This window comes from Paralichthys olivaceus, chromosome 11, assembly GCF_024713975.1.
Source record: "Paralichthys olivaceus isolate ysfri-2021 chromosome 11, ASM2471397v2, whole genome shotgun sequence".
NCBI classification, from domain to species: domain Eukaryota; kingdom Metazoa; phylum Chordata; class Actinopteri; order Pleuronectiformes; family Paralichthyidae; genus Paralichthys; species Paralichthys olivaceus.
Window position 1 is genome coordinate 4,657,553 of NC_091103.1, and position 26,758 is coordinate 4,684,310.

General features: G+C 44.7%; 1 protein-coding gene across 4 annotated transcripts; it reads left to right on the forward strand.

Moving 5' to 3' along the window:
• Positions 1–26,361, forward strand: LOC109634506 (large neutral amino acids transporter small subunit 4-like). 4 transcript variants are annotated; one of them, XM_020095020.2, is made up of 15 exons: positions 1–211; positions 2,836–3,050; positions 9,276–9,495; positions 9,596–9,651; positions 9,910–9,986; positions 16,763–16,855; positions 17,012–17,145; positions 17,606–17,817; positions 20,043–20,186; positions 20,471–20,488; positions 20,654–20,780; positions 20,880–21,012; positions 21,320–21,393; positions 21,738–21,861; positions 21,944–26,361. In XM_020095020.2, exons 2-15 carry the CDS (start codon positions 2,891–2,893, stop codon positions 22,103–22,105), a joined length of 1,734 nt encoding a protein of 577 aa, XP_019950579.1. In that variant the 5' UTR covers positions 1–211; positions 2,836–2,890; the 3' UTR covers positions 22,106–26,361. The 4 variants fall into 4 exon arrangements, with proteins under 4 accessions (XP_019950579.1, XP_019950581.1, XP_019950580.1 ...); XM_020095021.2 differs by having other exon boundaries at positions 22–211; positions 2,839–3,050; XM_020095022.2 differs by lacking the exon at positions 20,471–20,488.
• Positions 26,362–26,758: the final 397 nt, after the last annotated feature.

The window sequence follows — 26,758 nt, forward strand, 5'->3', positions numbered from 1 at the left end:
TCTCGCTCCTATAAAGTCCTGCAGCAATGAGGGATGAGAGGAGACATAAGAGGAGTCAGACACATCACGGAGACGTGTTTTTTCTACGTGCGAGCTGCCGGAGCTGCTCTGTGTTTGTCTGCCGTCGAGGGACGTCCTGTCCAGGGATCTGACTGAGGCCGGAGCCGCCGAGCTGCTGCTGCTGCTGCTGCCCCTGAATCCGCACTCACAGGTAGGGAGGGAGGGGAGGGAGGGAGGGAGGATGCTCCGCTGCTGCTGGAGCTGGAGGTGGTGGAGAGGAGGGAGGCTGAGTCATGACTGTGTCGGTGAAGGAGTCCCCGGCTCCCTGTGTCCCACTCGGTCTCTATACATCTTGTCCTGGCTCCTTATTGTTTGTGTTTGTCTGCAACAGCCTGCGACCAACTTCACTTCACTGCGGTGTGTTTGCACAAAGTCCTGATCGTGCATGTGTGTGTGTCTGTGTCTGTGTGATATCAGATTATATGAGTCACACTAGTCTAATCACCTCTTCATCCCCACACATGACGACAGTTCAGTGTGGATCCTCTGCTGCTCCATGTGTGCAAGTTGGGTTTTTTTTTTTATTTGATTCGTGGACAGTAAAAACATCCATGAAATAAAGCAGAGGGACAGAGGAGTGTGTTGTTTTGTCCCCGTGTCTTTGTCTCAGCAGCGGGACGGTGACTCCCGGACTGTTGTTGATGCTGAACAGCTGAGCGCCACTTGAGGAGCAGTGCGTCGAGCAGCTGGGACACAACACAGCCACAATCCAGGAAACCAGGGGCTTTGACTTCACAATAAAACACACAGCCACAAAACACTATCGTCAGCTGGAGTGTAGTGTCCTGGGGTTGATGTTGTGGTGGAGGATGCACTCAAGTAAAAGTAAATAGATGTACTTGAGCGAATCTGCTTTGTAAAATAAGCATTAACAGTAAAAGTACTTGCACGGTCTATTCCATAATGGTGAATCTATCATTACAATTGCTTTGGCTGGTCCCTTCTTTTCTTGTGTATAGATACTTTAAACATTGACCTACCTCTCCATTTATATCAGATGCTGTCTTGTCTCATCAATATGGTAGATATTGTTGTTGTGTTGTGGTTTTTCCTCACTTTTGTTGAGGGTTTGTCGCAGATGATGTCCCACCTTGAGGCAATTGTGATTTGGAAATATCCTTCTTTGTTTTTATAACATTAAATAAAGTGAGTGCAGGCTCAATATTTTTCTTAGAAATATTTTCTCCCAGTGCAGTAAAATCCCTTTTAATCCCGTTTAACTCTTATTTTGAATTGAGTCACCGGAAGAGCTGTGTGTTGCTCTCGCTGACTTGACTCCGTGGCAGGGAGAAGGATGGAGACGCAAACTGGGGGGGGGGGGTGATGATGATGAGGAGGAGGAGGAGGAGGTGATTTCAGTCCAGTTCAGACCAGTTTCTGCTCTGCTTCTCATTCACCGCAATATAGTTGTTATTCTTTTTGTTCTCAGTGTAATGATGGAGGACAGAGTGAGGTCTGATGGAGTGATGAGATGTGAGGGAGGAGGAGGAAGAGGAGGAGGAGGAGGAGGACGCTGCTGCAGGGACAGTGTGTTGTCCTCTGCAGGGACATCAAGTTTCTGCTCTGATCAAAAACAACAACAAACATCATTCAAACACAAGTGCAGCGGATTCAACACACACACGTTCCATGTACACAACAGCTGGAACACAATAGAAACACTCCTGTTGTGTACACGCGTCGTGTCACATGTTTTTGTGTAACAATCACACACTACACAATAAAATAGCTCATGATTTATTCCCATGTTATCAAAAGGGTTTTTTATTTAGTGAATACATTGTGTGAATGTTTTTTATTATTCACGAATCCTTCAAATTACGTTATATATATATATATATATATGTTTTTATCAATTCATCAATCTGATTTGCAACAGGATTGATTGTTTTGTTGATTATTGTGTATTTTGAAATGTTTATTTCATGTGTAATTACTGCTGCAGCCCTCACTGTTCAGTAACACACACATAATAAACAATAACACACACACACACACACACACACACACACACACACACTGTGTATGAGCAGAGGCTGCAGCTCGAACTCAGCCTCGCGCCGCACTGGTTCGAACCGGCTGGAGCTCGCGCTGCCTTCACGTGCGGTGGTGTTTTTTTTTCGTTGTCCACTCAAATACTCTACAATGATATTTATTAATTTTTTTTAAAAACCAGAATGGATTCACACACTCGCTTGGTCAGAGAAATGTATTTCTTTTTTCTCTCCATAAAAAAGGGAACCTCCTGCAGCCAGTGGAGTCCCGTGGCTGTTGTGTTGTTCTCACCAAACTAATTGGTGCATTATCTTATGATCGTTTGTTTGTTGGCTGTGAAATGTAGAGTTTTCTTCTTCAGCTGTGGAATTTGGTTCTACCATATACATGGGACCCCCCCAAATCCCAAAACACACACACACACGCACAGACGCAGGGGAGTTAAACGCAACATCAACCTCACGTGTAGCAGCTGCATGCTCTATGTCACCATCAGCCAATGGGAGGCGAGCTCAGAAACCCACAAACCAATCAGATGCGTCAGTGGGCGGGACAATTTAAGATTTATGTAGGGGGGGGGTGCTTCTGAAAGGCCTCAGCTGTTTTCTGTTGGAGTCTTGTGGAGTAGACCATCATCAACATCCTCATCAGGCTGAACAAAGACGTGTATGTGCTGCAGAGCACTTTAACATGAAGTGAATGTTTTCTAATGTACAATAAAAAGCAGAAGTGTAAGCACCACTGTTATCTCTGAACGCCTCCTTGTTTCTGTTCCTCCAGCAGCCTCCCTCACCTCCAGTCAGGCCGGTGCACTGCTGCCTCAGACCCAGCTGAGATGGCTCCCACCCTGGCCACAGCCTTCTCCCGCCGCTGGTGGATGGCGGTGACAGCCGTCATCGAGAACCTGCTCTTCTCTGCCGTGCTGCTCGGTTGGGGATCCCTGCTCATCATGCTCAAGTCTGAGGGCTTCTACTCGTACTTGTGTAAAGAACATGGTGAGGCGGCTTCACACAGGATTTCACATGTGACAGATGAGGTTGAGAGGGTGTTAGGGTGAGAGGAGCTCTGAGTCCAGCTGATGTTTCACATCTACACTAGTAGTTTCCAACGAATAGAAACAGTGTTTGAGGTTTGGAATCCGTGGATTCAGATCTTTGAAGAAAATGATTTCATACTTATTTCATGTAATAACATATCAGACAGGTGACTGCATGTGATTAAGCAGAGATAGATGACATATATTCTAGTTAATTAAACTGATTGATAGAGACTGTAAATGTCGCTCTGAGGCTACATCCACGTTTCATTTGAAAACTCATCAACTCTGCTGCGCCTGACGTCCACACTACTCCAGAGTTTTAGAGCCTCCGAGAAGTTTGGAAGCGCGACCTGCCCCATTTTAGTTTGAAAACTCTTGGGCTGTGCTAACGAACAGAAACAGAGAAGTTTGGAAACAATGATTTAGACAATATAGCCTTTGCTGATTCGTCAGGCTCCTATCACATGACGCCTCCAGAAGAAAACAACTGTCATGCAGTTAATGATACAGCTGTTTACAGGAAACAGAATATTATTCAAGCAGTCTGTGTCCAGCAGCACATTCATGTACGAGACATGGGCGATCCCGTGATACATGTTTTCAGGCGTGTAAGTATGCACATGAGAATATTTGTCATGCAAAGAAGATGCATGTCGCTCATCTCAGGAGCAATCCGTCCTGTTAGCATGTGATCAGAATGTTTGTATGGGATGCTAATTGGCCAAGAGTGCCTGTCGACGCCCTGAGTGTCATTTGAGCTGCTGTGAAGGCTTTCAGCAGATCAGGGGTATTATACTCTGAGTGGGTGTGGTGAGATTAAGAACATTTAAAGACACACAAACAAGTCAACCCCCCCCCCCCCCCCCCCTGCATATTCTGCAGCTCTCATTGACTTTACTCGTAGGTGTTATTTCCTCTGTGACCTTTGAATGAATCAGCCTCTTGTGTATGAGCTTGCACACTGGATTCATATTGATCCAACAATTGGGATGTCCTTGAGGAAGACAAGTCAATAAACCAGCGGCAGGCCGGACTGGGAACAAGATTGAAAAGCAGCCGTGAAGTGCTGCTGCACAACAAGTGAAGCGGACGCTCAGATTAGTTTGTCTCATTGTCCTCGACTCTCTGCACTCGCCGGCTCATTTGCAGTTTGTGTTGGTTTCTGTCAGATTATTGCTTCAGTTTGAGAGATTTCTTCTTCCTCCAGAGAGTGATGTGGAAGCAATCCTGTAAAACATAACAACAACATAGTAAAAGCCCACTTCATCGTCACCGGTGGGTGTTTGGGTCGTCTTCATTGCCAGGAGCAGAAGGATGTGTGAATGAGACCATTCATCCCTCCATTCTCCACAGTGGGCACTGTTTTTCTGTCTCTTTGATCCTCTTATCGTCTCTGTCTGTGTTTTCCCTCAGTCCGTCTCAAAGGAACAGCGATGAAAGCCCTGAGGGGTTAATTTGTGCATTTGATAGTGGTTTGATCGCTCGCACAGATTCATTAGCTCCATCACATGACATTGTGTGAGGACACCGCTGCCATTGTTACTGTGTTTCCAGAGCGCAGAACATTACTGTAGAGCTGCAAGAAGCCTGTCTCGCTGATTATTTTCTCATTTGTGGTCTATCAGAGGACACAGCCTGTGTGATCTGTCCTGAGTGGAAAGCGGAGGATGCACTGATCTGATTGGATGAGGTTCGGGTATCTCTTTAGACAATACAGAGACATTTGCAGACATGAAGTCCAAACTTTTCCTTTCATAAATGAAGAACGCAGCAGGAATTCTCTGGCTCAGACATTTTCACAACAACCGAAAAACATCTGGAATGTTCAGGCAACGGGTGGTAGAGCAAGCAGGGGACAGGACATGTGCTTTTATTTACAGCACCAGCGTCGGCCTTTATCACCAAAAGCTCTCAATTCTTGTCGTCTCTCCGAGTTGACACCTTCCTCTGCATCTTGTTCCTCTTTTCATCTGGAGATATTCCCTTTTTTCATTTCAACGTTTGTCACATGTCAGAAACATCATTCACAAGCTGAGGATCCTGAACACAGCATCACGCTTTATTGGGCTCACTCTATCATTTTGCTCCCAGACCCCGAGTAAAAACTGAAAGCAGCTCAGGTCTCCACTTCCTCATCCCCCACTCTGTTACTGATTCTGTGGTGTTGAAACTGCAGTTCTCGGTAGCAGATCGTAGCTGTGATCGCGAGGGGCCACATCCACTGTTTCTGTGTATTTGTTTGCACAGTCACGTTCACACTGTGCAGAAGTTAGTAGAAATGTGAGCTGTGTCCAATCTCAGTCTAAGAAGAGATCAGTTCACATTTGACACCGTTATTGGTCGCTGTAAAGAAACGGCCTCTCTGTAGAGTTAGGTATGAAAACTTATTGTATGTGAGTGATGAGGAACAGAATTTAGTATTGATGTGTGACGCTGTCTTTTTGGAAAATTCCTCTTTGTGCAGCTTTGTTGTCAACATTACGTTTTCTTTAACCCTGTAAAGTGCATCGTCTGAAACTGTTCGGTTCTCAAAAGAAGAAGACTGAACGCTCTGTGAGTTTAAACAAGGGAACAATGTGACACACAATGCCGGTCACAATGCATGCTGGTAGTTTATGAAGGTTAGTGAGTCCTTTGTTCCCCTCTCTTAATGCTTTGTTGCCTCCACATGCAAGTTAACAGCTCGACAAAAGGGAAGACAATATAGTAAATGATTCATCCAGCATGGAAGTCGATAAGAATGAAGACAGGGGGTGAAGATGACGTAAAATGTTAGAGATGTGTTGTTCAACCACAACCGTCAAGAGAAGCTCCGCCGCTCCTTCACCAGTGATTCTTCAGGTGTGTGGATCTCTATGGGAGCCTCTTACCAAACATCATCAGGCTGTTTTTGCTGTGTTTTCTCACTCTTTTATATTTTTAATAAGAATCTATTTGTTCATGAAAAGTACTTGAAAGTAAGTCTCATTCAGATTTTTGCTCGTTAAATTAATATGGATGATTTACAATGAATTCCAGATGATCGACCTCAATGAAGCACAACCATCCACCTTCCTTATCAAAACCATGCGCCTTGCATTACCCACAGTGCAACTGGACCTCTGTGTCGGTTGTGCATGTCGCTGCTAATTTAGCTTCAAGCAGCGCTGAGGAAGGATCTACTGTAGGTCCACTCATGTCACTGTGTTCAATCTCCCCTCCACAATATGGTTTTTACAACTTTTATTCCACATATACAATAGTATTCGCTAACAGCTGTAAACAGGTGTTTGACCAGCTGTTAACAAGTGGACGCACCGGGCAGCGGGTCAGTGGAGAAGAGTAGGCAGCCAGGGGACTGAGCTGGCCAGACTACAGCACTTCAGCACATTGTAAAGTCTGTGCAGTGTTTGGCCGAGGAAACAAATCACGGTCCCAGAGTGTGGTGAGGAATTCCACCAAGTGGCACGACCCACTGCTGCACTGGCACATCCCATGACCTACAGCGAGATAACGACATTTTTCTGTTACAGAACGCCGACGTAGGAGTATAGAGGGAGGACAGAGGTGGAGATTTGCACGTGCACAGCGTTTCTATGTTAGTGACGCTCTCCCACAGTAGCTTGTGGTTTCCCTGGTGGTGTGAAGTATGTGTGTCACAGTGTGTGTATGTGTTTGTCTCACTCAAGATAAAGAAAGAAACATACGTTCCCTCATCTCGCTGTTCTCACATCTGTCTGTGGTGCTTTCACTGAGATCTCCATCTTCCACCTATGTCTTTATGTTGCCTGGAGGTTTTGAGACACTCGTTCAAACTTCTCAGCATGAGTTGACCTCCTCATACAATAGTTGAGCTGTGTTTATCGTACAGGATAACTCCTCCTAAGATCTTCTGTGATTACCCTTCTGTACGTCTTTATTTCAAGATGCTGATAGTCAGGGGAAGTTTTGCTGTTTGGATATCTACAGGTCAATTAAGGGACAACTTAAGACATTAACCAGACAGAAAGACAGAGGTGAGTCTGCTTAACATCAGCTGTGTAGGAGACAAAAAGGAATTTGGTGAAGCATACACACTGGAAAGCTTTTGACCTTACAGTGTTGACATGAAACACCCTCAGAAGAATAGCAGGTGTGCATTCATCAGGGACAGTTCTCAAAGCAGACTAAGTCAGCCTTTATACCCTCGGGCGTGTTTGCCTCCATGTGTGTTTGTGTGGTAAGGGCTCTTACCCGTGTTGACTCAAGTTTGCTGCAGCCGTTTGATTAGTCAGCAGTCGGGGCCACAGGGGCACAGATGCTGCTACCTTCTGTTAGCCCAACAGTCAGCACTTAATGCTCCAATACGCCTCAAATACCAGCCGGGGAGGCCGAGCACACGATCCACTTGTCAGTATAAAGATCTGATCTCAAAGCGCGTCTGAAATCCGATATCAGTGCTCTTAATTCAGACTTTTTAAGCCACAGTAAATACCACTGGCTCCGCAGGTGGTAATGGTTTGAACTTTGGATAGTCTCCCTACATTCTGCAGAGGGGATGTGTGTGAGAACTCCAGTTTCCCATTGAGCGGCTCTGGACATTCTGTGGAGTTTCTCCTGCCATCAAATTTTCATCACTGGACACGTGTTTAACATTCAATTGAGTCCCACTGAATTTGGGACTTGCTCTACTTCTCATACTGGTCACAGTGATGCCTTTATGTTACCATGTTACATGTTAATCCAGTCATCATGGATTTATAGATGACAATTTTGAACTCCAGATTAAATAGATGCATAACAACTATTAAACCGACCTCGAGATATTTCTCATCTGCGACTGTTCTATTGATTTCCTCTATAATTAAGATGTACTCGAATAAAACGCACAAGGCGACTCGCTGTGAAAGCCCTCGGTTGTTTACATCTCTGCATCCCTGTGTTAAATCAAACCAGCCCTTTCAGCAGCTTCTGTTTTTAATGTACTGCTGCTCCAGTGTCCTCACATCCCTCCGAGTGTTAACACAACACTGCAGATGTTCTCCAGGCCAGGTTACCTTTCACCTATTTACATCCCTGCAGTACGATGCATTTAATATGTGACATAATAACTTCCTGTTGACCCTCTTAATTCTCTCCTTAGCCTTAACCAGGAGACCCCCTGCCCCTCCTCCCCTTTACCTTAAGCTGGGTCAGTGGAGGCCCTATGATCAACATCACACAGTCCTTTAAGGACAAACAGGGTTTATCAGATGCAGGAGGAACTTTAGCTGCTGTTGACAACTTGAAAACACTGATGACTAAGTAGTTTCTGGCTCCCTCCCTCCTCCAGATACCAAACATCTGGTAACTGCCTCTATTAATTTCCTGGCAGTTTAGTGCAAAACAAGTCAAGGTGAGCAAGGAGTTGTCTTCCTGCTCTCTGTCTGTCTCTCGGTCTGTTATTACTCCCAGAGGCAGCCGTCCACTGGAGCTGATAAACAAAAATAGACTCCACATGAACTCAGTGGACTGTGTTTACCAGTGATTTAGCAGGAGGCAGTCTGAGTGAAACTGTTTCAGAGTTCCCCCGGTACTGAGCAGGGGTTCACTTGTGACTATTCCTGGACTCTGTTTACTCTGTATTGTGTTGTTTTCCCCTCCAGTGTGTTTACTTGACCTTTAATAAGTCCGCTGGCTTTCGATCAGCCGCTCAGCTCTGTCAGAGGGAGGGGTACAGCTCAGGCTGAACAAGTCAACAGGTTCTTCTCTGGTGTTGTTTCATCATCATGATTTTTGTGAAATTTAAAAAAGTCAAACAATCAAACCATTTTCCCAAACGGAATTCTTTTAATTACAAGCAAATGATGTGCATTCAATTCAATTAAATATAAATTAGTATTAGCAGCAAGATAGATGTAAAGCATCACATGTAAACCTGTACAGAATGGCCTCTCTCAAAGTGTATGTATCTGATTATCAGCAACTCAACAACTAGCAAACCAACATTTTAGTTGACTTTCCGAGTTATTGTTGCAACAGATGCTGATGGGGATGTTGCAGCATGAATTCGTCATGATGAGTCATTAGTTCTCCTGTGCGAACCATGACTGATAGTTCATTGTCATTTGTAACCTTTAGCTTAATTGCCAAGTAAAGCTTTAACATAAAAAAAACTATCCATCTGCATATTGTTTCTGATTTCTTTCCCTCTCTCGTTTTTTTTTTTTTTTGCATTATCCAGAAAACAGATCCAGCCTCATCTTCGCCAACACATCCACCTCTAAGAATGCCAGCTCACCTGAAGAGTACCTGGAAATGAATGGCTGGTCCATCTGCAAGGACCAGGACGAGATGTTGAACCTGGCCTTCACTGTGGGCTCCTTCCTGCTGTCCGCCATCACTCTGCCCATGGGCATCGTCATGGACAAATATGGACCGCGGAAACTGAGACTTGTGGGCAGGTGAGACTGGATAAGAAAAAAAACTGTCATAATATGTGTCAGGCAGTCTCGGTCAGTTTGGTTTGTTCATCACCTTCCTCTTATTGTTCTGTGTCCTCAGTGCCTGCTTTGCCTTTTCCTGCCTCCTCATCGCCTACGGAGCCAGTGATCCCAACAGTACGTATCTTCACTCGTGTCATAGCTCACACGTGAATGAGTTGTCATCATCATGTCCAGTCAGGTGCTAAGATTCCTCACACTCTGCTCTCAGTCATGTGCTTTCGCACAGGAGCATTAATCATACTACGCACAAACAGAGGCACATGCAGAGTATTTATTCACTCATATCCAACAGATATGAACGAGTGGGAGTCTTCTCGAGTCAGCAGAGTAGCCACATCTGACTGTGTCACTAACCCACTCTTTATTCTGCAGACCTGTCCATACTGATCTTCTTTGCTTTGGCGATGAACGGCTTTGGAGGCATGTGCATGACCTTCACTTCTCTGACGGTGAGTAGGAGAACTCATGGATGATGGTCACCACATGAACTTGTTTATAAGTGACCTTGATTGAAAAGTGTTTTATTATCCCAATAACAAGTGAAGGAAAATAATATCTTATCTCGAATGTGTTATGTGTTGATATTAAACAGATATTAGGCATTAAAAGCAATTGAACACACCAAGAAAGACTTCCCAAGGTGCACATGATTGCAGATTATAACATATATAGATTATATTTTAAAATTTAAGAAGCTTATAGTCGATATTTAGTTTCAAAGTTAGCCACATTAGCTTGGGAACAAACCAGACCGAGTATAAGATATGATAGATTTAATAGAAATAAATGAAATAATACCAATATTTAGTAATTATTATTAAGACATGCAGTTACCTAGTCTTTATTTCAACAAATATAATTACTTATATGACAAACACATTAATACATGGAGTCGTTGCTGTGCTATCCAGAGGATTTATAGAGACCGACTAATGAAGGTTCAGAAAAAAAAAGAAAAATATCTCTGAAAAACTGGAGACAAATAAGACTGTATCTGTGTTTTTAATATAATGTCAATATCATCCATTCGGACCAGATGTAATATGAGGGGACATCAGGAAAAAGCAGCGCACATGCAAAGGACGGAGAGGGAGGATATAGAGGAAAGATGGATGGAGGGCGAGAGATAAAGGGAAAGACGGCTGGGCAGATGAGACGACAGGGAGAAAGGGATGAGCGGGGCCTTGTAGAGGAGGAGAGGATTGAGGGATGGAGGGAGCCAGTGGACAGGATGATCTCATCAGTCGGAGAAATTGCTGCATCACAAGAGAGGACACGTGAGAGAGAGAGAGAGAGAGAGAGAGAGTCACAGAGTGGGTATATATTAGTAATTTATCATTTTACTCCCACAAGGCTAAAAAAAGACCTCATCACTATTTAATGCACAAAAACACATGTGGACATGTGGCGTGTTTGTGTCAATGCAGCTCTACAGATGTGTAATTGTTGTGTACCAGCACAATAGAGTGTTTGCTGCTGCGGTCGTGTCCGTGACATCAAAGACGGAGTGGACAATGTCTCTGTTGCTTTGTCATTGAACAGTCGACCAAGTGTCGTGTGACGCCTGAGCGGTCTGTTGTTTTATCACCAAACGCAGCGAGAGCAGAGACAGACTGTCACTGAGGACACACAAACAAGAAGTAGCGACAGGGGAACTTAGTGTGTATGTGTGTGTGTGTGTGTGTGTGTGTGTGTGTGTGTGTCCACCCCACCCTTTTTTGGTGCTGTGCAGTTTCCTTTTCAGGCTGCATACTGGGACCCTGACTGTCTACCCCCCCCCCCCCTCCCTAACCTGTTTCCCAGTCTTTAGTCTTGGCCTTGTTGTTTTTGTCTTCTCCAGTGTCAGTTGCTCTCGCTCGACAAGGCCAGACCTGCACACAGCTGCCAAAACTATGACGAGCGGCATGTGCACACACGCAGCAGCGCTGTGTCTTACTGTATGTCAGCGTGAGCCTGTGTGTTCCACTGCGTGTTGTTTTAGCTGCGGAGCACCTGAAAACCCTCAGAAAGCCGAGCGGGCCTCAACAAATGTTTCATTAATGCCACTGCATCAGAGTGTGTGTGTGTTTGTTTGTGTGTGTGAGAGAGAGAGAGCTTGATGGAATAAGTTCTGTTGTGTGTCTGACTTGCTCAAGCTTTTCCTCTTCCCCTGCCCTTTCCTGAGACTCTGGGTCAGAGGTTGTCACTGAGGAAAACAAGTATTTTAAGAAACCTGTAACCTTTTTCCTGAGTGGGACGGAAAGCTCAGACGCATCATCTCAGGCACCGTGAAACTCGGCAGGTCAATGTGACCCACCAAACTCGCCAAGTGTGTGTGTGTGTGTGTGTGTGTGTGTGTGTGTGTGTGTGTGTGTGTGTGTGTGTGTGTGTGTGTGTGTGTGTTTTGTATGGGACTAGAACCGTAGAGATCTTTCGTCTTGTTCTTGCACCTCTGAGCTTTCTGTCTTTGTGTTCACTGACGAGCCTAATTTGGACAATTTCCCCTCTTTCTTTTGTCAAACATCTTCTCTTTATCTTTCCCTGCTTCACTTCCTCATTCTCTCCTGTGGATGCACACTCAGCACTCACTGTTGGAAAACAGGGAGTGACTTGGAGGAGGGGGGGGGAGGGTGGTCTTCATTCCTCCCATTCTGAATTATAAACGGTTTCATGTTACAGAAGAGGACGATAAAATGACAGCCCCCCCCCCCCCCCCCCCCTCTTCATATATATCTATACAGCACATATATCCACACCCACGAAGCTCCTCCTCTTGTTCTTCCTGTGGGTCGCACGTGCTGCAGCCCCCTCTGCTTCCTGGGTTTGATTTCCTCGAGTGTGTGCTCACTGCTCAAATGTTTTCTGTCCGATGCCTTGTGTTTATCCTCTGTTACTCTATACTCCCTTTCCTTGCCACCAGTTGGTCTTATAACGTTGTTGTGCACCTCTTGGCTGATTGGCTCGTCATCCGACAGATTCCCTGCTTGAAAACAGTAAACAAACTGGCCTTTGATTCAGGTTTCAGTTGAGGAATCTTAACGCTCTGGACATTTTCTCCTCGATGACTGGGCATCTAATTTGGATGCAAAAGGAAAAAACGAGGAGCGATTTCATGTGAAATGGAAAATGCACACACATCACTTCATTCTGTCCAGTCGAGGATGAGAGTCAATAAGTGAGATCAGGCTTTGGGCTATTTTTACCATGCAGGAGATGGCAGGGGGAGATGGAGGAAGGACAGTACATGCTCTGTTTACTGCGTGGGACCACATGTAATGAGGGACCGAAGGGAGGAGAACGAGGAAAAGAAGGGATGAATGAATGTCAAAGGTCAGGAGTCGCTCAGTAATATGAGATCGGAGCTGCTCAGACACAGCAGCAGTCGCTGATATGCGGATGAGGCTTCGTGCAATGGTGTGAATCTGGCAGCAGGCTGTTCCATGTGGCTGCTGCATGGATCAAATTTGTAGACAGGGACGGGTCATGACACTTGTTCAGAGAAATCTCTGCGCTTATTCCTGGTGCAAACACTCATGTTCGCTGGTTCAGTCCAAAATATTTGAGGCTTAGTCATAAAAAAGCATAAGACTTTGAATAAGAGGGAGCAAAACATGAGGTCAGGTCAATGGAGGTATGCAGTCTGGTGTTTGTCAGCTGGTGTTTGCTAATCTTACTGCCTGGTTTATGTGCTCTGATGGATGGGAGTCCTATCCCCCGTGCGTCAGGACGAGACCAGTCAGATCTGGTTCTCAGTGGTCCAGCAGAAGTCAGCGGAACTTTCCATTCGCTGCAGCACATGCTCTTCCTTCTTTCGGTCCTCTGTTCTTTCCCTTCAAATTGCTCGGTCCCATTTCCTCTTTTTTTTTTTTTGTCTCACCCCACACGCCTGACTTCAGGCTCAGCATGTTTTCTCGCTCCCTTCGCCTCTTTGTCACCTCACACTCTGCCTTTTCCTTTGCCATTTCAACACTCAGCACAGAATCGAAACCTCAAGTGACTAATACACTCAAGAGAGAGTGCTGAACAGCCAAAAAGCAGGCTTAGGGTGTTTGTATGACTCCGGACTAAACCTGTTGAACACTTACGTTTTAATAGTTTCCTGACATGTCCCCAATGCAGCGATAAGGTTAAGACAAGTCCGAGCCTGCGTGACGCCCTGCTGAAATGTCATCACCAAGCCAATAATAATAATTCTAAAGAAGTGGGTCACAGTCTGTGCACTAATAGATATTGAATCACCTGGATACTCTTCAAACAAAGCCCTTCATGTTAAATATCTTTGTGTGCCAGGAGACCTTGCAATCGCTTTTTTTGTTATTGCAACAAATGCCTGCACACGAAACCCCTTTGCGACACCCCCCCCCACCCGCCCCTCTGCACATGCACCTTCTGCAAACTGTCCCCCTGCAGAACCCTGATCTCTTATCTCCAGGTGACTGCTCTGGAGCAAAAAATAGTCCTTCAGTGGCTGTCTAAACACTGAGCTCATCTGTGTGTGTGTACCTTGCCGCTCGGTGCATGGATACACGGCGACCACAGAGCTAACAATGGAGCTATCGAGAGATAGAAGCAATAACAGTCAGTGGCTGGCGTCATAGTCTTGAAGAGGTGTCTACACACAGGAGTCCTCTCTGTCTTTCACCATTCGCTTGAACAGTGAGTCTGATATTTGGGATGTAACTGGTATTCACAGACGTGTTGCAGGTTGATAGAGATGATTAATGAGGAAAATCAAACGTTATAAAGGAGAAAAATACCAGAACAAACATTTGAAATGTTCATGTGAGGGCGGGTGCAGCTGCAGAGGCAAGGTGTCTAACTTATTCGTTCTCATCCGTGGTCCCATGTTTTTGTTTACGGCGTTCTCTAAAAGAGAACCCGTACGAGCAAATATATGTTTATGACGTATTTCATGACTGAACCATTATTCATGTCTTGTGGCTGAACAGTTTCTGTGCTGCAATAGTTGCTTGTTCTGTTTGCACGTGAGGCCACAGCAGATCCTTTGTCCTCAGGTGTTTAACGGTCACACACTCGTACCTGTCTGCTTGACTGACTGATGTGTTATTGACTCCAGCAACTGACAGCTGCTCCTCCCATCGACACGCTCCCTCACACGTTATCCTGACTCCTCCGAACTCATGAATCCCTGCTTCTTCTTTCACGATGAGCCGACCAAACTGGTTTGTGACACGTTTTTTGGGAAGCGGTTGTTTCCCAGCAGATGTCTGTGACTCAGGCCTAGTAACCCAGAAAAACTCTGATGTGATGCAACGCTAATAATGCTCATCACAAGGACTAGACATTTGTTTTCTGTCTTACAGATGGTTTGTGGTTCTTTTGCTCTGGCACTGCACTGAGCACTCATGTGATTTTGTTGTTGTCTGTTGCTCACCTGTGCACTGTTCCGTCTCCTAGATTAGAAGAGCAAATTAACGAGGCAGGGTGTATCAGTGGGAGATACTGAGGTGGATGACAGAGATGTTAGGTCACTACTGAGGCCTCTTTCCTTTTATATTGGCACTGAATATCTGGAATTTGTTCATATGAACTCGTTACTTACAGGGACTGAACAGAAAGAACTAAATTAATAGTGGTAAATTTCATTTCTTTTGAATCCTCCTCTTAAAAAACACTAAGGCTACGTCTAAACTGAAACGTTTTTGTTTGAAACGCATCAACTCTGCTACCGATCAGTCTGATGTCTACCCCCCCCCCCCCCCCCAATCATTTCCACACAGTCCCTTATTACCCCAAAGCTCAGGTCTTTCTAAAAATGTCTGATATTCACTGAGCTCAGACTAGACATGAAAAAAAAATGCACCATCATCACAGCCTGAGGGAAAAGGAAGTGAGAGAGCAACAGTGGGGATTTGAACCTGTTGACTCTGCAGACATATCGTGAGTTGGCCTCGATTTGTCATAACCGCATCAGGTCTGCTGAGCCGGGCACAAGCTGAGCTGCTCTCCTCTCGGCTGCTGCTCCAGAAACAGAAGTGAAATGGGGGGGGGGGGGGCTTGTTATTTTGGATGTCATGGAATGGGCGTAGCGATTTTGGTCACCTTTGGTCCAATTAATCTGAGGAGTGACGTCTGTGTGTTGGGTGAGAGGGTTCAGCCATCTAACTAACAAGCTGCATCCCTGTGGTGAGCACAGTGGCTGGATGGACGGGCTGACAGACAGATGAGGACAATGAGAGGGGGACTGGAGGGAATTCTTGGAGAAGTTTTGCACCGTATGACCCATAATAATGTTCCTCCCTAATTTGTCCCTCCCTTCCCCCACTCCATTTCCAGGGAATCACTTCACTCGTTGTTGATTTGGTCTCCTCACGTCCATCTGTTCCCTCCACGCTCTTTTTGTAGGTTATTATTCACACTTTGTTTTGACTTCATGTCTGAAGAAAGCTGTTTACACTTTGAAGCTGCCTGGTTAAGAACAGCGTGTGCTCTTATTTCCACTTGAGGGTTGAGCGTCATTGTGCAAGATCTCTCTCTGGCTGTTCTGTCTCTGCACCAATTAAACCCCAGAGCAAAAACAACAGTGCAAGAAGCACCTTGCTGCAGGCAGCACTGGTTGCACTTTGTTTTGACAGCTAATAATGTTGAGCACTAGATTGAGGCGTTTGTGTTTGTTGGATTTAGTGGATTAAAGAGAATACAAGGTGCAATGCAAAATTATTGCAAACGTTTAAACAGTTGCATAAATAGAATAGAAGTTTCATGGTAATCTGTCCTCTTTGTTTATTATGTAACGCTGCTTAGCAACACACAAACAAATGCTGAAGGTCTGGATCACAGCAAAATATCTGCTATCATCAGACCAAGTTAAGCTGCGACAGCCAAACACCTATTGAACTGGGCAAAGGTGTGTTTTATTGTTCGCGATGGTGGAACCTTTTTGTAAAATGCTTCATGTCCTCATTTGAAAGCTATATGGTTTGTTTTTATGTCAGTAGAAGTTTCTATCTCTGCAGTGGCAGCAATAAAAAAAACCCTCGGCTTTTTCCATCACTAGATTCTCCTGAAGGCTTTTCTCACCACTTCCAGTGCGTGCGTCACTAAGTCGTGTTATACAGTAAATTAGAAAACTGATCTTTATCGCTGCGGCCTCAGCCTGTGGTGTTTCACCGTTATGTAAATCACATTGCGGTGTCAGAAACAGGTCATGATTGCAGGCTGTGTTTTTGTGCAGACACTGTGTGTTACATTTAAGTCTCTTTTCCACTTCCTTCTGGTTCCGTAGCTCCCCAACATGTTTGGAGACCTGAGGTCGACCTTCATCGCCCTAATGATTGGATCCTACGCCTCCTCCGCTGTCACCTTCCCGGGTATTAAGGTGAGGACTCTTTTACATCACCTGATTTTTCCATTTACTATTCAATCATCTGTCCTCAGCACTCACAAGGTGGAGGACTTGTCTCAAAGGTGATGCTCTAACATGAACTCTAAAAGTATTACTGCTTCATTATGTTATTTGGGTGCCTGCCTGTAGGTGATCTATGATCTGGGTGCCACCTTCGTCTCCATCCTGATGGTTTGGGCCGGCTGCGCCTGCCTCGTCTTCCTCAACTGCTTCGTCAACTGGCCTCTGGAGCCCTTCCCCGGCCCAGAGGACATGGATTTCACGTAAGATAAAACAGACACAACAATAATTTGTGTAGCCTCCAGCTGCTGTTGTTAAGCGTTCCTTGCTTGCTGCTAGCTAAGCTCAGGTTATACTTGCTCTAAATGGATTCTGGCTGAGCCCAGTCAGCCTTCATTCTCCACAGAGATCACTGTGCGATCACACACACGTACGAGATCGCACAGACACACATGCTCACACACTCGTGCACAGTAAATCCCAGAGTAATGCAACAGAGGCCAAAGACAGGAAATACCAGAAATCCAGAAGATCAAATAGCTTTGCTCTCTTTCACCTGGATCTTTCTTTTCTCTTTTATTTTTTCCCCCTCTATCTGCGGGTGTTTTCTTGTCCTTCCCTCATGTATTCCCTGCTCCTGTTTTCACACACCACATTCGACTGTTTTCTCCACCGCTGACTCATCATCTTTCACCTTGTTGTCTTCCGCCGTCGTCTCCTCAGGGTGAAGATCAAGTTCAGCTGGCTGGGCTTCGACCACAAGATCACCGGGAAGCAGTTTTATCGGCAGGTGACCACCGTGGGGCGCCGCCTCAGTGTCGGCAACTCCATGAAGCAGCAGCACCAGCCGCCCAAAGACCTGGCCACGCAGGAGGCCAACAAGCTGTGCCTGTCCACCGTCGACCTGGAGGTGAAGTGCAAGTCCGAGCTGGAGAGTAAGTCTGAAACACGAGCTCGAACTTAAAATCTCCCATAATGCCACTGTTGTCTGTGTGCAGAAATCTCAATAGCCACACTGAGCTTCTCAAAAACACAGATAAGTCTTTGTGTTCAATTATTTAGTCTTTAGGCAGTGCTAGTATTTGTTGTGTCCCGGTTTCCAAACTTATGAATATTCATCCCCGCATCTCAACAGACAATCTGCTGCTTTAGTCAGTGTAAAGACTGAAGTGGGAGATCTGCTCTGTATTCTGCCTCCGTGACAGACAGCAGCTCAGACAAACATGTACCTCCAGGCCTGACCTACATCTGCACACACAGGCTGCCCTGACACTGCATAATGTCACGAAACTGCCCCTTTACCTCTGCTGGTTGTCACACCGAGGTCACGGACGCCCGCTGGTCGAGGGGCGGGGGTGTTCTGGTTGCCCTCTTCTTGGTCTCTTTGGTACCAAACGGACCGTGGAATCAGTTCTTAGAAAAGCTGCTCGGCTGCTGTGTGGCATCCTGGCAGGGAGCTCTCGAGGAGCATTGTTGTAGGTTGAAGTGTCAAGCCAGTCCTTGTGTGTGTGTGTGTGTGTGTGTCAGGACCCTCATGGTTGGTTTCATAACAGCTGGACATGTTTCCGTCTGTCAGGAGCTTTACAGAGGCCCCTGTTACATCCTCACACACAAACCCGCTTCAATTGCTCTGATTTGATGGCGTCAGTGAATATTTCACTGATACTTTATTTTGAACACATAAATTTTTATCACCGCTAGCAAACGCAAATCACAAGACTCAGCATAAGCACAGTGTCCTAGTTTGGTATGTAAACTACATCTCAAGCCAGAATGAAAGACAGTCAGGGAGGATATTTATTCCACTTGATCGTTTCGATATTTAGGTCAAAAACAAATTAGATAGTGAATATTTTTTTATCTCTAACCTCTTCTGTTTTTCCAGCTGTTCTGGAAAATTTAAATAATCTTAATTCCCACCTCAGGATGAATTGTAATAACTTTGCATTTCTACAAATGTTAACATGCTGACTTGCTAAACTCTGTTCATGGTAAAAGTACATAAACCTGCTACAGATCGTTGTGAGCAGCCTCACCGAGCTGCTATCATGGCTGCAGACTCACTGAAACACTTTTCATCACATTCTTTTCTCGTAATATGCTCCGATTGTGATATTAATGAAGTGATGAGTGGGTTCAAGTGCTTATAAAAAAAAATCCCGATCAAGCCTCACGACCTGACCTTTCACGGAACGATTCCCTTCATTAAGCTTCACATGGATACCTGTTGTTCTGGGTAATAAACCCATCTGCTCCGTCTGTGCACCCGCCATTAATTGGTTTGTCCAGTGCTTGGCCATATGGGCAGTTGGGTCCTTTTTCCATTTATATTCACAACTTTGATTAATGATTAACTTTTCCCAGAACCTTTCTTTCTTTGAGCCATCACCACCCACCCGCCCCCAGGCCACTCAGCTTCTCATGCGGGCAAAGACGTGTTACCGTGGCACCCGAGTGCAAGTGGGAATATTTAGATGACAATCTCTTCCCTAACAGGCCCCTGGGGAGGAAGAACATCAGTGTAGATTTCCATTGTATGAAAAGGGTTCAGAAGAAAGTGAGAGGTGCATGAAGATTCTCTGCTGCAGAGGTCCTTTAATTATTTTTACAATAAGAACATTAGTTATGTCTCTGTACACAGGACAGAAAAATTTAAAATTAACCTCCTTCTCAATTTCGCAGCGCTCACACATTAAAGATAGTTCAAGTTCCTCTGGAGAAAAATCGTACTTATTATCACATGTTGGGGTGAGCTGCATATTCAGAGGTAATTGCATGATCGGACAGACACCTACTACCCAGAATTATAAAATATAAAAGCTTGTATAGAACCACTTTTCAAATCCAGTGTTCGTACTGACTCGTGGAAAACTGAAATGCTCTTCTCTTTCCAGAGAGACCACAGATGTCTGTTAGATCCTAAAAATACATTTCCATATAGAACCTGCTGCTCGATGACTGGTCGTAAAATGGAACCAGATTTCTTTCCGCAGGGTTTGCATAGGGAGCATTATATAAAGTAACGTATGGAGTCACATATAGTGCTCTGTAACTTTCCAGTGATTGTGAAACTCTGAAAAAATTGTCTCTGTGTGGTATAAACTGGTTTGATGGAGCTCTGATGGCCTCCTCTCTCTCTCTCTCTCTCTCTCCTCTGCAGCTCAGACCTTCATGAAAAGCATCTTCAGTCCAATCTTCCTGCTCAGCCTCATCACCATGTGCGTGACCCAGCTGCGCCTCATCTTCTACATGGGCGCCATGAACACTATCTTGGAGTCCCTGACGGATGGGGACCTGAGCACAGGTGTGTGTTGCTGATGTTTGAACATGTCCACGCAAACACAGTCGGCTTCTGGGAATGGTCACTAACGTCTGACCAGACATTTAACCGACTGTTTACCTGTTGTCCAGACTGTTTGTGTCTTGTCTCTCTGCTCTCCGACACCTAACGATCCTATCTCTGCTGCTCTGTACTCAGCGAACTCGCTTAAAGTGCTTGTCGTTAACTCTGGCTTCCCGTTTCTTTTGCCTTTCCTCCTCTCTTGATCTTTCTCTTTTTCCTGTCATGCTGGCTTCTCGCTGCTGCAGTGGAGAAGATGCAAGTGGGTAAGAGACAAAGATCTAACCACACACCTGTCTGTGCTTGTGCATTTCTCTCTAAACTCTTCATGCCATACATTTCATGTGCAAAACATAAGGATATATATATATATATAACATAAAAACATGATAATGACGCCCTCCTCCTCTCTACTTTTGTCTGTCTCTCAGTGAGTGTTTACACGTCCATCTTTGGCGTGCTCCAGCTTTTGTGTCTGGTCACCTCTCCTGTCATTGGCTACGTCATGGACTGGAAACTCAAAGATTGTGAGGACGAGAGTGACAAGTGTGCCAATAGGTGAGGGTGTATATCCAAACACTTACATTTAGAAAAAGAAGAGAAAGTAACAGCTGAAAAAAATGTCTGACTCTATTTCATTCTCTTCCTCTCCACCAGGGAGCCTGGTCAGCCCCGGCGCCCTAACAAACAGATCCAGAAGATCGTCAACGCCACCAGAGCCTTCATTTTCACCAACCTGCTCCTGGTTTGCTTTGGATTCACCTGCATCATCCCCAACCTGCACCTTCAGGTACACAGACACACACACAGACACACACAGACACACACCGGTGGAGTTTATTTCTTTCAAACTTTGTGGGTCAGCATGTGTCTCCTCACAGAGACGTTAGCACTGCAGAGCCTGTAGAGATGTACTTTCACATGGCACTGCGGCTGCTGATATTTCTCAGTGCTTCGGTGACACCTACTGGACGGAAGGAGTCATAGCATGTTATTTACTGTTACTGAATCTCGTTTGTCAAAGATGGAAGCCATGTCTCAGTGAGGACAGCTGACCTGGTTCTTAACGTTGTGTCTGTTTTCGTTTTTCTCCTCAGATTCTGTCGTTCGTCCTGCACACGATCGTCAGGGGCTTCATCCACTCTGCAGTCGGAGGCCTCTACGCTGCTGTGTAGGTGTAAACACACACACACTGATAACAACACGACTGAAAAAACCTTTGACTAGATAGACCACATGGACAAAAGTATGTGGACAACTGAACATTACTCCATTATGTGATTATCTCGATCGAGCATCGGCTTACTGTGGCTACTACTGTATTAGATCACATCAATGAGTTTATGACTCTTTCTATTAATGATACACTACAGTAGCTTTTAGCATTTAGCATTATCCCATAAGATTTTGATTTGCTGTAGCTCACACAGGAGTTGATATTCATTGTATGTACATGGTTTAGTCATGTCTCCTGTTTGAATTTTCCATCTGAGACATGTTTTTTGTCCCCTGCAGGTACCCGTCCTCTCAGTTCGGCAGCCTGACAGGCATGCAGTCTCTGATCAGCGCTCTGTTCGCCCTGCTCCAGCAGCCTCTCTTCATGGCCATGGTGGGACCCCTGGAGGGAGACCCTCTATGGGTAAGATTTTACAAACAGAGGTGACAGAGAGAGTTTCAGCCAAAACATCATGATCTTGGTCTGACCCTCATGTCGTTTTCAGGTGAACGTGGGCCTGCTGGTGCTGAGCATGCTGGGATTCTGCCTGCCCCTCTACCTGCTGTGCCACAGCCGCCACCTCCAGCGCCTCAGAGACGAGCGCGACGAGGATCCCAAGATCTACGTCCAGATCAACAACGGCGACAAGCCCGAGGCCTTCGTCTAGAAAGACTGGAGAGTTCATACACCAAAAAGAGACAGACAGAGAGAAGAAGAAGAGAGGGAGAGGACGGTGGTGGAGGTTATCATAGCCTGGGTGACACTTGTGAAAAATACACTCTGTCTCTCCCTTACACCCCCACCCCCCTCCACACCCACACACACACACACAGACACACACTCTACATTACACTGCCAGACATGACTACACACCACTGTGACACCCAGTGTTCCCCTCCTTCATCTGTTGTGTATACACTGTGGGAAGTGAGACCCACACATACACATCCTCTCCAGCCCTACGGAGATGTGTGTGTGAGTGTGTGAGTGTGTGAGTGTGTGTGTGTGTGTGTGTGTGTGTGTGTGTGTGTGTGTGTGTGTATTCAACAGCATCTCTGTAATGAGGAGTAAATAGACTTATGGGCGAAAGAGGAGGCAACGTTACACGTGCCGCTGATGGTCGACTTGTTTATGCTCTGCTGGTCCGTCTTATAAACCATCGAAGGAGAAAAGGACAAAGATTTCTGCCAATAGAATGTGTGGGAATTTTAGAGGAGACAAATTGTCAGTGACAGTATTGTGCTTTTACACACAGCCCACTCTACCACATATCTGAAATCTGGTGCGGTGTGAACGTGTTGCCACCACCGAGCAACCATGGAGTAACTATAGAGTAACCACAGAGCAAACAAGGGTGTTACTATGGTGACGGCCTGGTGTCTGTTTTATTCGTGAGGACTTGAAACATCCCCTTGGGAGACAAAATAAAAGTACGTAGACACAAGCGCACACAGACACGCACACAAGTTGCACCACTGGTCCGGACGTCTGCTTCCTCTTGCGCTGGAGGGCATTATCCAAATAAGAATCCATAGACAGCAGTATTGGTAGCAGTTGAGATTGAAATACACAGTATGACAGCACATGACGCACAGATGAATCAGAGTAAAACACAGCAGCAGGAGCCGCAGCTTTGTGTGTGTGTGTGTGTGTGTGTGTGTGTGTGTGTGTGTGTGTGTGTGTGTGACATGATGCAATGTGAGAAAGTGGCTTCTGATGTTTGAAAAACTACACTGCATGATTCCAGTGTTGACATGCTGGTCCTTTATTACACTTTCACTCAGTCAGTAGTGCAGGAACACACTCAGTAAAGTTTTTTGTTCTCTAAGTCATGAATTCCTATGTAACCTTTTATTGTTGTTGTTTTTTTCTTTTTAAATGTATTTATTGCAATATGATTGCAGATGTACTGTTAAATCTTTTTTTTACCCTACATACGATCTGAAGATGTGGAGGAGGAATTATGTTTCTAGACTATGTATACAGGATGACGATATTAGATGTAGTGCGTTTTAAAAGGCTGCCGTGGCGTAGAGGTGGAGCCCCCTGTTGTTCTGCTCGCTACACACATGGGTTTTGGAAATGTTCAATTCGTCGTAGCAATAAGTGCTTCTGTGGGATGCTGGGCAACGCGTTGACTCACAATCAAACACACGGACAGGCATATAATGTTTATGGGCTGTATCTCTAATCCACAACGGGTGCTAATTAATTACAGATATGTGTTTTGTGTATTTTTGCTAGTTGAAGTCATTTTACCACAAAGGGCAACACAATTGGCATAAATTTACCATGCTGTGGTTTTCCAAAGAGCCAATCATTTCACGTGGCTACTTTTCTCTTGGCTTTTGATGGAGATTGTTGATACTGCACCATAACACGCAGTGGAGCCACTTGAATTCACCAGTTACTGACATAAAGGGACATTAGCTTGAAGGTAGCAGGCTGATAAAGACACATTCGTCCTACTTCTAAAAAAAAAAAAAAGACTGAAAAGCCCAGGAGGCAGGAGCATTGAGGGTGTAGAGAATGATACAGGGGGATAATATTTGCATTTCGATTCAGCCCACTGTCTTCAGATGCCACAGAGTAAAGCTCCAGATAGTCTCTGCCCGCCAGTAAACTCACAGAGGCACTTCCAAAGACAGCCATGGCCCTCAGAGTGCCTCTTCATGAGTACGGGACGATTGGAGGAGTAGATTCAATGTTGCTCACCCAGTCCAGTCCCTCCCTCCAGTCACATATCCATCTATCTGTTGCTCTCATCCACCCATCCATAAGTCCGCAAACATGTCGCGAAGTGTTGGCGGAGCTGAGAGACAAGCCTCTGCTGCCACCAGAGGCCCCCAGTGAATGACTTAGCGAGAAGCGAATGGCACATGATGCACTTTAGACCTTGAAAATGGACCTCAGTCATGTATTTCTGAATGGCCTGCCCCCCCCTCCCCCACCCTGCAACGGACACAAAGCGCATGGCTGTTTAGTGGTGATTCATGATTCAATGAATGTATACTTAGAGCTTCAGATGTAGACTTATAATTCCGAACATGAGAATGGAAAGATGCTGTTATTTTTTTATACTCAGAAATTGCTTCACGTGTTTCCTATATTGCCTTTATGTGCGTGGACGGTGCGGCAGAGTCTTGTCTCTCAGCTCAGGACCTTTTTGTAATTGTGGACATCACCATATCACAACTGTAGGACACAATCATCCTCATTCACCTACATGATACCTATCTAGGATCAGAGAGAACTGTATGGAGTCAAATTGGTGCTGGAATCATTCAACTGTTTTCTTAGATGTCAAATGTAAAGGAACTTCAGTAAAGTAAAGTATTCTACATTTCTAATAAAACCAAATTCACATTTGTACATTTCTTTTTATGTCAAAATTTAATGTTGATTCTTAGGAAAATAAAAATGCAGCAGAAATTAATGAATCCTCACACAATGCCAGCACAACATTTATTACTAAATTAACTTTTATAGTCATAGATCTTTATCAGATATCCTGGTAAACATACACTGATAGTCTGCAGGAATTCATTACGTTCTTATGTTTTCTTACCTCCGCCAATGTGGTTATGTTTTCGAAATTTGGGACGCGATGTGAATCTAGTTAAAGGGGCAGATCCACATTTTTTTATTACTGTCCTCAACATTCAAGAGAGATTCACCAGTTACTCAGGAAATAATAGATCTTGATGTAAAATATCAGGCATGTGTAGGATTGCTTGGCTTTGGTGTCACAGGGTTGCTGTTTTTGCATTATTCACACATTCACATTTTTGTATTCTTTAAGTACAAAATTTCTTCTGGTTCTCCATCACATTTACACCAGGGACTGAAGTGGTCTTCCAAATGCCCCTTTCTTCTACAGCAGATTTTAAAATGTTAGTTCGTGTATCTTTATTTTTACATGACAGATACAAACGCACACACGGACAGTGATCGTTTTTCTATTATTCTTTTTAAGACGTGGAAAAACAAGATCTGTGTTGTGATATCGTCTCTCTCTAAATAACAGCTTTGTACTGGAGAGATTCAACAATGTGAATTTGTACATAGAACCGTACAAATCAAAAAATCTATTTGCTGTAAAACAAGTTTGAAATTACAATTGCACAACTTGTTTCCATTGTTAAGTCCAATAAAACACATTCGACTTACATTATGGCACTAATCTAACTCCATACAGAGCATCTCTCTGTGTGCTGGTGTCACTTGACGTTCTGTTAACGCAGGAGATGACAGGCAGGTACAGATATTCTCTCAGTGTTTACCTGTGAATGTGGCCGATGAGTTTTTAATATGTGCTTGGTAACCCACTGAAATAACACACAACATTGTGATTATGCAGCCTGGATAAATGTGTGCAGAGTTAACAGGTGAAACCTTCATTCCCTTACAGGGGGAAACTGATCAGCACTTTCCTTCACTGCGGTACCTTAAACGACTCACCCGCCCCCCCAATGCCATCACCCCCCTGGTCTGATCCCATTTCCCCAGGATATAGATTCTACATTGTAGTTTTGTTTATCGTCTGATGAACTGATCAATTGTTTGTTGTCTGAAGATGAATCCTAGGATGAGCATTTGCTTGCGGAGGATGTTTTAATGGCTTTGTGTGATAATAGGAAATGGAGATTTAAACCGAAGCCTCGTTTCCACTTCCCTGGGTTTTTATGTTCTGAATCTTTTCTACTCTGTACCTTCTTTATTTTCTTCATCTTCATTCTTATTTTTTTGCTGATGTTTACGAGGATATGAATCTCCACGGTCCTATATTATATATTTGTTTTGTTTACTTGTGCCACAGTATTAGCCATTGTCACTGACATTTCAAATCATATTGTTTCAACTGAAAGTAAAAAAAAAAAAAAGACAGATGCAAAACAAAATAAACACAATAATTTGTTTAAATGTGTCTCCTCTTTCACAAACAGCACTACTCGTCTTTCACCCTGGATGGAAGGAGGAGGGTTTTTTTTGACCAGCAGGGGTCAAACTCTCACATAAAAGCTGATTGTATCTGGAGTTTTACAGTTAATAAATGATCCATTCAACACATACACTGATACATGATGTGATTAACCTGTGGGGCGATAAGGTTTCACCAGCATTGTTTTAAATTAACCGTTTGACTCATGTCCAGTAAACAGGTGTTACCAGAGTGGATGGTTTCTCCCTGTACTGGTTTGACTACACAAGGGTGTAGACGGCTCCACCCTCTGTGAAGACAAGGAGACTTGTCCCGTCCTTGCACATGAACTAATACTCAGGCTTTGATCGCTGATACTCGACAACATGTGAAACCTTA

Coding starts and splice junctions, on each gene's coding strand:
- LOC109634506 (XM_020095020.2), top strand. CDS start 2,891: ATGGCTCCCACCCTGGCCACAGCCTTCTCCCGCCGCTGGTGGATGGCG. Junction 9,496..9,595: donor AAACTGAGACTTGTGGGCAG/GTGAGACTGGAT, acceptor CTGTGTCCTCAG/TGCCTGCTTTGCCTTTTCCT. Junction 21,394..21,737: donor GGAGGCCTCTACGCTGCTGT/GTAGGTGTAAAC, acceptor TGTCCCCTGCAG/GTACCCGTCCTCTCAGTTCG.